This window comes from Monodelphis domestica, chromosome 1 (assembly GCF_027887165.1).
Source record: "Monodelphis domestica isolate mMonDom1 chromosome 1, mMonDom1.pri, whole genome shotgun sequence".
NCBI classification, from domain to species: Eukaryota; Metazoa; Chordata; class Mammalia; order Didelphimorphia; family Didelphidae; genus Monodelphis; species Monodelphis domestica.
In genome coordinates, this window is record NC_077227.1 from 597,674,591 (window position 1) to 597,692,063 (window position 17,473).

General features: G+C 40.7%; 1 protein-coding gene across 13 annotated transcripts in view; it reads right to left on the minus strand.

Annotated features, from left to right (window-relative positions):
• Positions 1–1,681: 1,681 nt before the first annotated feature.
• The window catches only part of HMBOX1 (homeobox containing 1), a 276,942-nt gene continuing 261,150 nt past the window's right edge, over positions 1,682–17,473 (minus strand). For all 13 annotated transcript variants that reach the window (XM_007476504.3, XM_007476501.3, XM_007476505.3 and 10 more), the window contains one exon: positions 1,682–16,217. In XM_007476504.3, the coding sequence (XP_007476566.1) occupies positions 16,080–16,217 (138 nt within the window). In that variant the 3' untranslated portion in view covers positions 1,682–16,079. The remainder of the gene's footprint in view (positions 16,218–17,473) is intronic.

Genomic DNA, 17,473 nt, shown 5'->3' on the forward strand with positions numbered 1-17,473 from the left:
GGACGTTGTCGTTCGCCAGAGCGGAGCCTCGGTGCCGGTGACTGGTGCTGGGTTACAGGGAATCCGAGGTGAGGGGGGGCATCTCCCATCAGGGCCTGCTCCAGGAATGGGGAAAAGGAGGCAGTGGCCATTGCCAGCTCCACGGGGCATGTTTAGGATCGCAAGAAAGCACGGCTTCCCTCCGTGGTGGGGGGAATCCTTCTCTCCACAGGGCTGGCGCGGCTTCCTTCCCTCTCTGGTTATTGGGCTTTGAGTGTTGCCCCGGTGACAAGCTTACCATCTGGTGACCAGCGTCTCCTAACCTAGCTGGAAGATGCTCGGACGACACAGTTTGCCACCTGACCCTTCAGGGCTGAGACTTTTACAGTGCTGTAGATACAGGGCCCGATCTGACCCTCACAACACCCCCAGTAGGCAATTCAGCTAGCCATCGCCGCTGAAGCTGGCAAACTAAGGGTCAGGAACTTGCCGAAGCCAAACCAGCATCTCCTGAATGTGCACCTCCTTTCCACTTCGTCCCAGGGGCCTTCTACGCTTATTTCCGCTGTACTTGTTTCTCCAACTATTAGATTCTAAGCTTCTAAGCCCCCCCCCCCCCCCCCCCCCCCCCCCCGGCTCAGCTTAGCCGCTGGGGGCACCTTCAGAGGAACGCTTTCCTCCTGCAGGGTGCCTCAGTGGGTCGCAGGGCTCCCTGGGCACTCCTAAGGTTCCTCTTGCCCTCCTTCATTTCTTCATCATCTTATTCTAATTCTAAATGGAATTCTCCGTAGCAGTGTTCTGGCTGACTCCCCCAAAGTGCAGGGTTGCTGTGAAGAGGCACTCTACTGTTACCACTTTAGTCCCTGAATGGGTAGGCCTGGAGAGGCCACTTCATCCCTTTCTGCTAGGGGCCTGGTCACACGCTTGCTTCTTTGTGCCCATGGGATGATGGTATTCCTCAAAGCTCTCATCTTAGACCGATTGACATGGAGGCTGAGCAAAAGGTTCTTCTCAGATTGAGAACAAAGTTTTTAGCACTTACCTAGTGGGTTAGAAACACCAGATTCCCTCCTCAGGTTATCCCAGAACTTATGTCCTCACTTATGAGTCTTTCCCCTTAAACAGGGTTCGCGATCACTTGTTGGGCTGTGAAGGAGGCATCACAGATTTTGTTTCTTAGCTGGAGGGAAAAAGTGGCTGCCCTCACAAGGCAAGGGCCATGCCAGCTGGAAAGGATGGTTGGTCTTTCTCTCCACTTGTGGATTAAATTAAAAACAGCCTAACCTGATGACTAGCTTCCAGATAAGGAAACTCAGACTGGAAAGGCAGGTTAGTTGCCTACAGTCTGACAGCTAGCAGGTGATACAAGTCCTTACTAACTTGCTTCTAAGGTTATGGGGTTGAAGGTAAAAGAACAGCTTATTGAGTGGGCTTGGAGGGACCTTGATCTAAGAAGCCCCTAACCCTTTCTGAGCCCATTTTGGTTTGAAGACCAGATGGGGAGAGGGTGGCACCTTCTGTCAACCAGGTTCAGTCTATGAATACATTGGGTCCCCTTTACCAGAACAATACCCTTAAAACAAAATCACAAAGTAATACAGTGAAGATAGGTCATCCCCCTGCCCCCGCTCACTTCTGTATATTCCATACATTCCAGATTACCGATATAGCATCTCCCAAATAAATTCTGCCAGGGTTGTCATTCAGTTATACGTTTTATTCTCTAATAGGTACAATACTAAAATAAACACAAATTAAAAAAAAGTTTTATTAAAACAAAACTGTACAAAAAAGCAGTATATACTACATTTTAATTACAGAACAGTCTACTGTCCAAAAGGCACTAATCCAGAATAGGAGATACAATGATACAGGACTCATTGGAACTATTTTAATCAATACAATAGAGCACTTGTTTCCTTGTCAATTCACATCTAGAAACAAGGGCTTTTGCTACAGTCATTACACATTGTTATAAATATGAGTCCTACAGGTGAAGGTGCAGTATCACTCTCCCTAGAGCAGATTAACGCTTACAGGGGTCATTGGGGAATTATTTGGTGTGGATGGAATTGAGGGGTGGGGCTAGACTCACCCCTTTCTCTAGGGTTAGGGGTATCTGGGCCCAGGGTGGCAGGATATTCTCATGCCTCCTCAGAAAGGCTGTGTCAGGCCTCTGGGTAGAATCTGGCCTCTTGGTTTTACCTAGCAACTTCCTGCCCTTTCAACCACCTTGTGTATTTTAGTGTGGGAATCTTTCTGAACCCCCTAGATCGCAAGAGGTTTGCAGCTCAGTTCTTCAGGATGACAAACCTCACCCACTCAGCCTGAGTAGTCGTTTTGGTATCCAGATAGGAAAAGGAAGTGAAACTTTCAAAAGAAAACTGTGGTTGCTCATCAGACCAGTAAGTATCATCATGCTGGGGTCCTGGGCCCCCTTCCTCTCATAGATGACCCTCTGCTGCCAACCTAGGAGGCCCTGTCCCTCCAGCCCGGTGACACCCAATCTCCTGCGGGTAGTGGGCCCATTGGAGGATGCATGTTGCAAAGGCTCTAGACAAAGCCCCTTTTGCCCTTCTGGTGTTTGTCTGATGGTCTGCCCGAAGCTTCAGAGGCATTTTGTGACCCTGCTAATTAATTCTAGGTCAGAGCTGGCACGGCCAATTGTTACAAAGCAGCTGGACCCGCAATCCAATTCTGCAACCAAGAGTTATACACAGACAACTTTTGTTCAATAAATGGACCTTCCAGGAACTGAGCTTGGTCAAAGGGTGCCACTGACTTCTTCACTTTTTGTGACCTCAGTAACTCTCTAAACCCCAAGTCTTGTTCTGTAAAGGCCTCTGGCCCTAAGGAGGAGAGATACTGCAGCTTTCAAAACAGTGTCATACACATAGAAGACGAAGACAGGCATCTGGATGTTAACAAAAATAAGTAACAAAGAAATATGATTAAACCAAATCTCTTCTCACATCATCCTATACTACATCCTCCTTCTGCTTAGCAGAAAATTGTACGTACACAAAAATACAAATACACAATTTTGTAGAACAGTCTGATTTTAATATATTTATATATATTTATATTTATATGAGTGGCAGGTTAGTTCATTATATAGAGCTTTTTGCACTTTTGGCTCATATGCAACAAGGCTTATAAATTCAGCTTTAGCTTTCATTCAGGTTTTATAGCTTTTGAACAATTGTTTTCACATTTAAAGCAGCATCCAATTTGCAATAGGAGTTTGTGGTGGTTATAGGAAAGATCAGGTCAAGAGGTTATTTAAGGGAAAGGGGGAGATATCGGGGAAGGGAAAGATATACATTCCAGTGTGTGTGGTAATGTAAAAAGGATTGTATGTGTGGACTAGAGCATACCATGTTGACCCCTTGAGGTAGACTGAACACCTTACAGCAGACTCAGACACAGGTGTGATTTGCCCTCAGGGACACATGGTGTACAAGATATGAAGAACAAAGACTAGGAGACTCCCAAATGGAAACACAAAGACATAAACACACACAAATGACCAAGGCTGGGGAAAAGGCTGAAAAGGCTGAACTCTCCTCCCCCTCCCCCCATCTGGCAATGACTCAACACAGGTCATCCTAGTCACTAACTGTTTGGTGAATGCAAAATACTTTCAGGCAATCAATCCTCAGTCATCGGGCCTGTGGTGTCTGATCCAATTACAAACATTCAACCTGCTTTCCACTTTCTAACTTGCCATGTGCCAGCTAGCTCCCACCCCTACTATGAGACATTAAAACAAAGCCGCATACACATCGTTCTGAAATGGAAACAATTCCCCTCCCCCTCTGCTCTTTATGGAGTGACCAAGTCCAGTTAAGTGAACAGAAACTGAGATTCCTTTCCCTTCTCTAATTGCATTTCATGGCCATTTCTCCCCTCTTCCCCACATTCTCACTCATTGACAAGCACTTAGTAAAACCAGTAAAAAGAGCATCTGGAGACTAGAGTGACGACGCATCGACAAAGAGGCCTGGTTGGTTTCTGGGCTCCAGGAAGGCCTTCTTTTTATTCCCACAATGGTACTCTCCCATTTGATCATTTCTCAGAATTCCATCCAAAGCAGAAATTCCTCCTGCAATGTTGCCATTGCTTATTAAGTTGATGGTGTCCTATGTTTGCAGGTGACTGCACTGTCAGAGCAAAAATGCTACTGAGGGAAATAAGTGCCTGGACGAGGACTGTTGTTGTACTTTGTCAAAACTTTTAAGAATGACGAATTGTTCAAGACCTGTTTAGTTACGGGATTTTAATCCAGGGCAGCCCCCCGAATGCCTGTCGCATTCATTGTGTTTATGATAAAGGCCCCCGTGCTTAAATTGGACTTAAAATATCTTTTTGAAGACACCTCACACTCAAATTTTGAAGATGTGATTTTGATATTAAGACCCTGCCAATGGCGGCACATTATCCCAGTGAACATTGATTGTAATCCACAGAATCTTGGAAGTTGGAGGGGACCTCAGAGACCATCCAGTTTGTCCAACCAGTACTTGAACAGAAATCCCTTCTACAACATTCCCCCTAAATGACTGTCTAGGCTTAGCTTTGAGGATCCCCAAGGATGAGGAACTCATTACCTCCTGAGCCAGCTTGTCCTAATTTTGGAGAACTCCAATTGTTAGGAAGTTTTTTCTTAAGTGGAGCCACATTCCAATTCGCTTCTTCAAATCTAGTGAGAGGCTGAGGAGAGACAGCTAAGATTCTAGTTCCTAATAATCAAAAATGAAGCCGGGTTAATGATCACAGCTATAGGAATATTTATCCTCATAGATTGGAGGTGTTCTGACTGCTGTCAAAGGATAGAAACTACTCTGCTCTGGAGATGTTCCGAGTCTACCTGATTTGAGGGCTGTTAGGATTTAAATGAGCAACACAAGACTCCTTAATAGTTCTCAATGAATCAAGACCATGACCGCATGAACAAAAGAAACAGCAAAACAATGACAAACAAAGCCAGCATCAAGAAGCAGTGAAGACTGTTCGCCTGCTGGCTTGACCTTGAATGTTCTGCCCGCAGAACGCCAGTGACACTGGGTGGAGGGTGCTTTCCCTCTACCTGCCCCAGAAGGGCTGTGCATGGGCCAGGGAAGGAAAAAGGGCAACGAGGGGCCAGGAGAGGAGGGAATCAGGCCTGATTCTCTGGTGGGCTCCAGAGTTATGTCACTTGCTTAGGCACTTAAAAAAAAACCCAACAACAAATAAAAATATATCCTTTAAAGGTACTGAACACCGATCTTGGTCATGACCGTGGAAGGGATAGGGAGCCCATGGGGAATTAGACAAGGCTATGGGCTCTTCCAGGGGAGACAACTATGATGTCCTTGGCATCTTTCAGTGAAGGCATATTTCCAATTCCAATGGCTTCCTGCATCCCTAGGAAACTCAGAAGAGACGAACATTATGTTGACTCAGGTGCTGGGTCCAGAACTCTTTCCTAACTGATGAATCTGTGGGTCACAGATGGGGAGGTTACTTCTAGCCATAGTGGGGTATTAAAAGGTAGGAGTGGAATTAGGAACATTAGAAGATTCATTCATGAGAACTAGGGATATAGGATATAACCTGCACAGCACTATGAAGGATGCTGCTAGGAGAAGAAAAATGCAACTCAGTAAAAGCAAATTATGCTTGTGAAGTTGTCATGAGAATATGCCCAAATTTTGAAAATAAAACTCTCCTGAAAGATAGAAATTTCTTTTTGGTACACTGTGTGCATTACCAGTAGCACAAAGATGTAGTACATGGGTTTACTAACACGGGCATACTGAAACCCAGCTTTCCTGACCAAATGATGCTATTTATTTGAATTAGTACAAAAACCAGTACATACTCTCTTTCCCTTTCTCACACACACATACACATACTCACACACACATATTCTGGTGGGCAAAAATATTCAAATAATTCCCCTTCCCCCAAACGAATCTGGCACATGAACAAAAAAGTTCAATACAACATTGGTCAAACAGTTATTATTTACATTCATAAAGCACTGGTATAGTCTTGTTGTCTAGGCTAATACTCCAAATGGGTGAGAAGCTGGAAAAGTAATCCTCCCAACTTCCTGTTGAGCTCTAAGCCCTCAAAGAAAAGGGAGAGGTTTTAGTGATCCAAGGAAGCCACAAGACTACTACAATTTATAGTTTGACCTGGAGAGAGCTAATGGGTAAATTGAAGCAATTATAAAGCAAAGAATTTAACTTGGGCTAGGGCTGTCATCTCTTTTAAATAAATATCTTTTTATGGAATCCATATGTAACTTCTTGGTGAAGCTGTGTAAGTAGAAGGAATAAGAAAAAAACTCACGGCTTACATTTCTGAGAGGGGAGGAAATACAGAAAGGAGAAGAGAAAAATAAAAATGAACTATGGCCAAATGAGAGAGTTTAAAATTTAAGTCTTGGTAGTCATTTAGTCCAACTTTGACCCAGTCCATAATTTCCTCTTATGATGTCCCTGACAGATGGTCAACAAGCCATACCTGAACATGTCCAAGGACAGGGAACACACTACTATCTGAAGCATCCCATTCTACTACTGAATGGCTCTAATTGCTGAATAGTTTTTTAATATGTTGAACGAAGATTACTTCAATGTAACTTTTACCTACTAACCAGCTTATAAGAAGGAGATTCAAAGGTACAATAGTGTACAAAGGTACAATACAAATATAAGGTAAAAAACTTTAGGAGACTTTTAGGTGACTGAAGAAGAAATAATTCCACTTGTCACTAGCCATAAGTAGGAAGAACCAAAAAAAAAATGTTATGGACTAAAAAATTATAACACTAATCATTCCTCATGATTTTAAATTATAGAAAAATAGACCTTGGGAAGTAATGCTAATTTTTACACTAATTCTGATGCATTGGGTGGGGCAGGGAAAGGAGTGGCAATAGGAGTATGTGGCAAAGACTTAGGCATCAGTAATATGACAGATGGAACATTAACACAGAGGAATGAAGAAGGAGCACATCTGTAGCTCAAGTCATTTCCTATGTGCCACATACCTTTATATCCTTAACTTTGATCACTAGAGTATTAGATGATCATGTTGGAAGGTTTTAATTGTAGTGCTAGTTCTATTTCCTTTGAATACTAAAGAGATAATCAGGTTGTCTCACAGATCATACTTATACTCCTTGATTCAGACTTTAGAAAACCTACTCTTTAGACAGACTCTAAATTTTAATGGAGAAATTTAGATACTTGTTTCTCTCTGACTGCCTCCTCTTGGTGGTCATAAAACCAAGATGATTCCACTTGCTAGAAAGAAATGAACAATGATTCTGAGCACAAGTTCCTAGTATTTCTTTGGGAAAAAATGAAGCAAAAGCCCCAATGACTATATATATGCCTCAGAACAGATGCTATGCCATTCTTTAAAGGATAAGAGCTTCATATAAGAAACCTCTATGGGGCCCTACAGCCTGACCTACCTAAATCACACTTCTGATAAGTGTTCTAAGAACATGGGTAGGCTGAAAAAGCAAATAAGTAATAGCCCGTGGCAGTCTCCATGCTATTATACAGTAAATCTCAATATTCCCATAAATCAGAATTTTACCTAGAGGTTTTTTAGCTAAGTGGGGGCTTTTCCTGATGTAATAAGAAAGAAAAATTAGTTAAAGAGGAAGCCGTAAGACTCACCATAGCTGAGGTGCCTTTATTTACCCAAGTGGCTGGCACAGCAACTGTTGAGTCCTAAGAGATAAGAATACAAGGCCATGTCCACTCAATAAAACCAGACAAATACATGGGAATCAATTAGTCACTTTCTAGGCAAATACCTGATATGAACATTTAAAAAACTTAAGTTGAGCCTTGGACACGTACAAAAGGGCCCTTGAATCAGCCCCTCCTGAGGACCTTCTTCATTACCAAAATCCTCCTGAGCCAGAATTTTATTCCTTCAAGCTTTGGGTTTAAAATGCAAATGCACAGATCCTGGAAAGGACAACACCACCAAGTTATTGTATTTAAGAGTGAGGGAAGGATTTCAAAGCAGATTTTAAAGTTGAAAGTGAAGAAAACATGGACACATGAGATAATTGAGACTGGCAGAGAAGGGTCTATCTACTTCACTCTTTTGCCCATGTCAGCTTTGGTTTTGTCAGAATCTTGAGATCTCTTCCCCCATGGTGGAGTCTATCTAGATTCTGGCCTCATCAAGAGGTGCTAAACTTCGGTCAGATGAAGATATTCTAAGAAGCAACTGGCAAAACAACAGCAAAAGCATGGAAAACCCCCATTATTTGGGAGAGGATAGTATCAAGATACACTCCTCCTATGTCATAGTTTAAAAAGAATTTGATGATCTGCTAGGAGAAGGGGTGGCTCAAAGGTTAGTTTGTACCTTTCCCAGGGCAGGGTCATAGCCCCTGATCCTAATAAAGACTTGGCAAAAAGTATGGTGAGTAAGCAGAGCCTTCAAAGTTCAGGGTGAATTTATGCCAGATGATACTTTTAAGAAAAGAGGTGGTATTCTGAAATATATTTTTAAAAAGCAGGCTGAGAATTTTTGCTGTGGTGAAAGGATGGGGAGAGAAAGGCAAAGAAACAGAGAGTAAAGCAGGGAAAATATCAAATATAAAAGTTAAGAGTCTATAATCAGACAGAAATTTAAAGGTTCTTAAATTAGAAAAAGGAAGAAAAATGAAAGCCTATTTGTGTTCCTTCTGTTACAGTAACTAACACAATATACTTTTGTTTTTAACTTACACATTTATTTAAAATCTATAGAATAATTCTACATGACTGTCATTATGTGTTGTTTATATCAGTTATGTATCCTAGGAGAGATTACTTTTTTTTTTTTTAATGAATTGGTACTTTCTTAATACATAATTTCTACTGATGACTGAAATATAAAATAGCTCTCTATGGCACATGATATATAAGTTCTAAGACAGGGATTTTATTGAGGAAATTCCTTTATGGCAAACAAATATAAGGCCCAAGCAAAAAACAATGGGTTTGGTTTTATGAGCAATTTCCCCCAAGAGGTCTGGCTATGGATTCTGTCCAGTCAAAGCTATAATCAATATTTAATCAATTGTTAGGTAATCAGAGTTGAAATAGGAAGTGAATAATTTGCAAAGAATCTAAGAGGTGATGGGGGGAACCATCAAGCAAAGCCATTCATTTTGGATGAAGGAAAAACAAATCAAAATCCTCCTCTTTTAATCATGGATGAACATGAATACTCTGCCATTATTTGAGTCGACTGAGTTGCTATTCCAAATGTTCCTGAGAACATTAGTGGTAAAACATAAGCAGGGAATGTAAAATCTGTTATTTTCACTATTCTAACGGACAGAAATCCTTTTAATTATGACCATGCCAATCTACATCTTGCTAAAACAGCTAATTACATGTCAAAAGGACACCCAGTCATTCAGAACGATTATCATTATATTTTTATGTATTCATTCTACTCAAACAATTACCATGGTTACAGTTTGAAAAGACTCAGCCAAACCTTCATCTGATCACACATCAATATGAATTGAAGAATAAATTATGGCAACGTGCATCCATTTGGATTTTGAAAAGGGCAAGAAAATAAAAATCTAAGTCAAAGGAGAGTATACCCCATGATGTAAGAACAGTATTGGTGGTGTACATGCACACGCACACACACACACCCACGCACACGTGCACAATCAAAGTAATTTTGCACTTCTGGCCAGCACACTTGCACCCATTTCTATCATCTAAATGGCACCACCACAATCACCAGAAAACTGCTAGCAGGGTATTGGATCAGCTTCTAGTTACCATTCAGATGGTTGTAGATAAATCAAATAACTTGTCATAAAAAGAAGATGGGGAAAATATAAGGCTTCCCCTTCATGAGTAATTCTCAACTTTTAATAGAGAGAGAAGGAAGCCTGAACAGAATAAAATTACATTTAATTTACCTTCTTAGGTAACCACAATTGGATGGTATGATATATATATATATTTATATATATGAAGAAAGAAGAGAAGCATAAAGTTAGGGATACTAGTCCTACCCCAACTCTATTATGCCCAATGAATTCCTGGATAAGAAACAATAAACTTATGTGTATATTCAGTCTCTCTTGGAACTTTCCCATTAGTTGTAGAATGGAGGGGAAAAAATACAACTAAAATGATAGAAAGCTGATTTTTCAGTTAATGAGCCATCATACTACATTCTTTTCACCCCTCCAAAAAATAATCAGAGGTTAATCCATTGAAAGTCTCATCTCATGTCCTCTTAAGGCCTTCCTACTGCCCTAGTTATAAACTGTATATATAAAAAAAAGAACCAAGGAAATCCCTGTTCTTAAATGTTAGACATCCCTTACTGAGGTAAAGAATACATAATGACCATATCATATGTTTATAAAATACAAGACATTACAGAAAAAAAAGAAGGGAACCCATGACTGGACAAGAATGCTCCTACCAAATTGAGGGATTATTGCCATTCACAGATGCCTCCCCTGGAAAACCTTCCATTTTCATTAGTGTACAATACCTTTAAATGGAATAAATCAGGCATTACTAGATACTATAAATCAGATGATATAAAAACTGAGAAAGGGGTTTCGGATCATGCAGCTCAGTTAGCCAAATTCTCTTTGGCTGACAACTGATCCCCAAATCCTGAGTAAACAACCTTGCAAATAAGGAGCACAAAAAGGAATGCTTTCCCTGTGCAATTCCTACCCATGCCCCTGCTTTAAATGCCATAAACTACACAGTAGGAGCTGGTCAATGCATCAAACTTTTCACTTGGGAAAACCTGACAAACAAATCCGGCTCAGTAAAGCTATAAATGGATTTGGCTGGTCTTACTTCAGCCCCAATGAAGACAGTAGTCAAACATTAACAACAAACAAAAGAATCCCAAATGACACAAAAACCCACCACTGCTCTGGCATGATATTTGGTTCACATTCAGAGCCCAAGACACAACCAATGTACAACATACAATATTAGGACCTGTCAACGACAATTTTGCTATAGAGAGCAGAGCCAACAAGTAAAAGTTATTGCCTAAGAGTTTGCTGAGACTTGTTGAAAAAAGAGAAAGAGGGAGAGACAACGACAGACACACAGAGAAAGAAAAGAAAGCTGTGTGTGTCCTCTGAAGAAAAAAAGCAATTACAGGCATGGCAATGTGTGAAATGTGAAAAGCTCTTCTAACCAAATATGCAAAGAGAACCTAGAATTTGATGCTATCTTTTTTTTTTTTCAGGGGGAAGAGGGGAGGAAGATTTGTGAAGAGAGACATTTCTCTGCTTAGAGGCATTAGACCCAAAAGAGTTTGATGATATTGGATAATAAAATGAGGAGAGAGAATGGTCAGTTAGGAATGAACCAGCACAGGCAACTGAACCATTTGTCCAGTTTACAGGTGGACAGAGTCCAAGACTGGAGCAGAGCAATCAATGCTGGAGCAGGAAGGACAAAAGGGATAGAGGAGAAAAGGAGTTCCACTCTATAACACTTGTTTACTTTACACCTAGTGCCTGCCACGGTTGCTGTGATGGACTATGCTGAGGTTGCCGCTAAAATCTGTCAGACAAATGTCAAAACCTGGAAGCTGAAAATCTTGCTGAAATCCTTTGTTTTTCCTTCAAGGTGAAAATATATCAAGGTATCTTGGCACAACACAGGTGGATCAATGCTTGCTGATTGACTGATAAGACTGCCTGTCAACAGGCATCTCATGGTGCTATAGAGATCAGATTTTTATATTTGAGCCAAATGAACACCTCCACTACCCCACACTGAAACACAGACCACTGGAAATTAAAAAAAGAATCCTCATTCAAATTCTACAGTATCAGAAATGCCTGCTATTCCCGAGTGACTTGTCACCAAGACACGTTATTTGAGATGAGGACTGAAAGATATCTCTAGGTTACTATGATATTTGTTGTTCTTTTTTTTAAAAAGCCAATACATAAAACAGTTTTCACCTACAGGGAAGATAATGCTAAATTCAAACTCACAATGCTGAGTGAAGAGTTTAAGGGCTGGACACAAAGTCCAATACAATAAGCCTACCACTGTGAGACTGCCCTCACACTGAAGAGTTCATATTTCACGCTAAGTAATAAACTGTATTGGACGAAAGTGAAACACAAGTTGAAAGGGATTCTTTTGCCACTTGCCCTGGGTCTTGTTGCTCCTCCCTGTCCCAGACACCTTGATCTGGGATCATTTTCATCATCACCATCCAGGAAGTACACCAGAGTGTGTGCCCTTTCACCTTCTATAGTGCATCTATTTGTGATGTGAGGTAACTGTAGAAATTGTCCAGATCCTGTGGCTCAAATGGCATACCTCTCCCCAACACATAACAAAGAAACCAAATGACTATTGAAAGTTTCTAGAATTGGAAGACTAAAACTTTCCTGGGTAGTTCTCCCTGGGAGTAATACTGACATGAGCTAGGCTGAATAAGTATTTTTGAAATAAAAGCATGGGGTTTCAGATGTGGCGATTTAGTATTGCTCTTTTGAGAGGTGGATAGAAATTGAGTTAGGAAGGGTATCTTTTTACAAGGTTCTCACTGGGTTGCCAAAAACATGGAAAACTTACTCTTCTGACTATGGTGAGTACAGAGTTCCTGTAAGAAGAGCAGATAAACAAATTGTGGCAAGGAATATTGGGCTTTTTCCATTAGCAGGAAGGAACAGCCCTTGAGAAATTCCTCTAGCAGCCTGATTTCAGTATATGCTTTGGAGAGAAAAGGTTAGTATACCAGAAAAGGAAGATAAGGTGGCTACCCAAAGGGAAGAAACAGGCATTCTTAAAACAATGTGACTGCTTAAATAATGCCCTTAAGAATATAAAAGTTTAGGGCTAAACAAAGTTTCTGATGGCTTTCAAAACCCTGGATTGGGGAGGGCAACCCCCAAATCCTCAATCCAGAGTATTAGAAGTCAAATCTAACTTAAGAACTTCACTGGAGAACTACAGTAGCTTGGATAAGAGAGCAGAATTCAAACCTATGGCAAACAGAGAAATCTAGGTTATGACATCTAGATACAAATGAAGTCATTCTTTAAATTCAGGTGGAAATGTGATGGCTAAGGGAAGGCTGTCATTGTTAGTTTTTGCATTTCTCTACTAACATCTCCTTTCCTTTTTCAATAAGGAGAGGCAGCAATGTATAGTAACAAGAGCACTGATTTTGGAATAAGGTGGCTTGGCTTCAAATCCTGGCTCTATTTAATACCTGCACAAGCCACTTTTACCTCTGGGCATACATGTCTTCATGTGTAAAATCAGAGTTAGTATAAATGCTTTCTAACATCCCCTTCCAGAGAAATCAGGGGTTTGAATCTTTCTTGTCCTCTTTTGTAGTACTCCTCCTCAGGAGCATAAGAAGATCCTTATTACTTATCTATCATAAATGGAAATTGCCACAATTCTAGCAAGTTGCCAGAGGCATAGAGAATTGGTGTTGCACTTATGAGACATCATCAACTCCCCTTTATTCTCTGAAGGGTGCTTTCTCCTTCATTCTTTAAAACAATGCAACCTTTCTGATAAGCTATGACAACGAGTGTATTTCTTTAGAAGCTGCAGCTGTCTTAACAGTTTGAGTCTGTTCCATGAAAAGAAAGAGGGAGAACAAATGATAGTACAGCCCCAACATAAAGAAGCTATCAATTATCATAATCTCCTTACAATAAATCAGAGATGTTGCTTGTCAGAGAGAGTATCTTCTCTCTGTCCTTTTCTCTCTGACTCACTTGGAGAATAGGCATATAAAAATTCTACCCAAAATAAAAAAAGCTACAATTTGTTATATTTCTTCTGTGAAAAAGAAAGAGGAGAGAACAAATACTCTCTCTGAAAAAAAGACTCACAAACCAAGAAAGAAAATTGGTGGTGGGATCAAATGATTTCATTCCTGAGCATAAGTCATGCTACTCAAATTTGTCTATTCAAGTAATAGAAATCAAAAGGGGGAAAGAGTTTCACTTTATTTCTGTTGTCCACATCTGTGAAAAGCACATATATTTTCCCCTGAAATCGAGCTCTTCAAAATCGTGGATAGATGTGAACTTCATGTCTTCTGAAAGTGCTGACTCCTACTCACACTTAGCTAGCAAGACTAGCTGATGAAGAGATGATGTGGTTAGTGTGGATCTTAATGGGAATACTGGCTAAAAAAGCTTGATGATGCTCCAGAACTCCACTCAAGGGAAAAAGAAAAAAGAGAAAATAAGTGATTTCAGTCTCTCTAGCAATGATTGGAAGTTCAAGACATTTATGTGGGAAAGGGGTCTGGGGTTGGGGGTGGGGGTAGGGAAAGGAGAGAAGAAAAGAGGAAGAGAAGAAATGGCACCTTCATTCCCTTAGAAATAGTTCATGTGAAGAACAAAAGATATAGAAGCCCTGCTTAACAGCTAGCCTCTTCTTCCCCATTAAAAAAGGTTTTATTGTATATGGAGAGAAAAGATGGAAGGAGACAGAAAACATACAGCACTTATGCCTGCTTCAGACACATCCGATTCCGTTTCCTCTTACCGGCTGTGACACAATGTCATTTAATCGGGATGCCAGGAGATCATTTTCAGACAATGCCAGCAGATGTAATTTTCTTCGATGCATGGATAGTTCATCATTTTACTATTAGATGACAAGGTGATTGCAGGGTGACTCTATAATGCAAGTTCGCTGTTTGGTATTTTGAATTCTCAAAATGAACAAAGGATTTATCAAATATAAATATCTTTAAAAAGTAACAAAAGTGCTACATATGTGATCAAGGAAAAAAATTCCATTAGTTACTGCTGCTTAAAGTAGATTAAACTTTACAAATATTACCACATCCATTATCAATATGGCTTCCAATTATTAATTAAATTGCCTGTGGCAGTATAGCTTTCTCACACCTTTACAAGGACAGAGTAAAGAACACCAAAGCAGTCACATGCCATTATATCTCCTACAATGTAAGTGGTAAATGATCCCTTGTCTTTTTCCTGCTCATATTTAAGTATTTGCATTTATGATACCTCACATAACTGTTGTATATCCTATAGTCCTCTATCAAACATTCTTACTTTGTAGGTTGCAGGCAAGAGTTATAAAGACAAAGTTATAAGCCCATTCACTTGTGACCTTAATCCCATCCTTGAGAGCTGCTGTGTTTAATTTTTTTTTTGGTGGTAAGGGAAGAGTAATACAACTTTGATGGTGAATCCTGGATCTTTTCCGGTCAGGCACTAGTAGTGGCGCCCATAATGTATAGTGGTTCTAAGAAGTAAACTTAGTTTCCATTAGACATTCAGCTCATTTTCCCCAGTGCTCTCAAGCTGGGCTTTTAACATGGTCCCAAAGGCAGAAGGCAGTAGTTTATCCACTAAGTCACACAGCTTGTGATAGGAGAGGATGTCTGTGTTGGGCATGTTAACATCAACCAAAATCTGTGAATATGTTTTCCCATTGACATTCTTAGCACAGCACCCAGAGAAGTATAATCTAGCCACAGTGTGACTATAATGAGGCACGGCTTATTGCAGCTGGAAATCCATTATTCTCACACGGAGGTGGGGATTGTAGTGTTCTTTTTACTCTTTGCGGATACTCCCAAATGGTGTCTGTCAATCCTGTGCCACACTACCTCAGCTTGCATCCTTTCAGTCTTAGAGAAGGAAAGAAGGGTAGATAGACTAGTGTGACATGATATCTAAGGTTATCCGAGATTTTACATGTAGTCTAATATTTGAAAATCAAGGCCTATCTAAAATACCTGGAAGCACTTTCTTGGAATGCTAAGACAGAACAGAGCAGCAAGATTTTCGGGCCACAGGGGCTGGGAGAGGGAAGTTTGGTTGGTTGATTGATTGGTTATTATTTACTGGGAATTAATACTGAGAGAGTATATGCAAAGGCTGAGGGCACCATGCCATCTTCACAGAACAAGACCCTAACAGCTAACTGACATACAAGAAACTGCAAAGTTATACTGTAAGAACACATATTAAGGACCGAGGAAAGTCTGCTAAGGTGCTACGTCTAAAACTAAGTTAACTTCTTGTGTTCGACCCTCCCTCTATCAGTCAGTCAGTCATCGTCCAGGGCCTCTGTCTTGATCTCATTGGCTCCTTGCCGGGCCAGGGCCAAGATGGTATGGTTGACTGCTGCCATTTCCACAGCCAACGAGATGGGATCTTGGTGGTCACTATGGCTAGTGCTGTCATCCTGCAGAGACGGAATAAAAAGGAGAACAGTGTTAATGTCCTGACAGGTGTTTCAGCTCATGAAGGCGCATGCAAGGAAGGGCAAACAGAAGATGAACATTCAAGGTCAGAAATAAAGGTGTTGGGGGAGGGAGGAGGTGTCTCATGACAAGATGAAAATGAACTGTATAGAAGTAGACACTGAATGGATAGGGGCACAGCTGCCATTTGTACTTTTGGCAAAGAATAAGCACCCTAAACTATTCTGTGGTGGGGATTGTATTCAGGGTGTTAGAAATTTTCATAGCAGTCATGAATTTATAAGTTGTAAACACTGACATAAAACTACAAACGTGGACCTAAATTTAGGCCGGTGGTATTATGTACTCTAGGAGATGCAAGTGTGACTTATAGAGTCTAAATGGGAATGTCAGATATTGTTTGAGAACTCCTGAGCCTACCATGTTCAGGGTTGCACAGCATTTCCCACTGAAGTGCTCAAGTAAGCAAGTGAGCAAAACTGAAGCTGTTGGTGTTACAGGCTAAATGTCTGCCAGCCCACTGGTGAACATGTGTTTTTTACAATCAAAGGGAAAACTTTATTATAGACAATGACAGAACTAAAGCATGATGGAATTGGAATAGGTACATATGGAACATTCTTGTCCTCCTACTCACTTTGAGTGCATCCACTTGTGGCTGAGCTCACCATGCTCAGAAATAAAAGCCATGAGTGGACAGTGACATTATAAGATTTCTATCTAGCATTGAGGTTGCTGCTAAAGATACTGAGCAAACAGTTCACCCTATGTTGCCTCCTGGGGAAGTTCATGCCAAAAAGCTTCGAATAGAGAATCAGTTCCTCAGGAAGTGGTTTATGGAAAGTGGTCTCAAGGACAGCTGCAGAGAAGATAGCCATTGTCAGGCACGGGTATGGAAACAATGGCAGATGGGACATCAAATGCAGAACGGGGTTTAGGTTTGCCTCCCGAAAATTAAAAAAGGTAACATGGAATAGTATAATGTTTGATGGAGGATTCTATCCTCTACTCTCAGAGGGAAGGATTACAGAGATATGTTTGAGTCTGTAACTATTTATTCCCTTTAGGGATCAATATTGCTGTGCATCAAAAAAAATTACATGAGATAAATTTCTTGTGTTTCATATGTGCTGCAGAATGGTTGTGCTCAAGCTGGAAGGTAGAAGCCATGAAAGAAATCACTATAAACTGATGAAAAGAAAACAGTTTCAAGCACAGACTAGAATATGGATTAGGA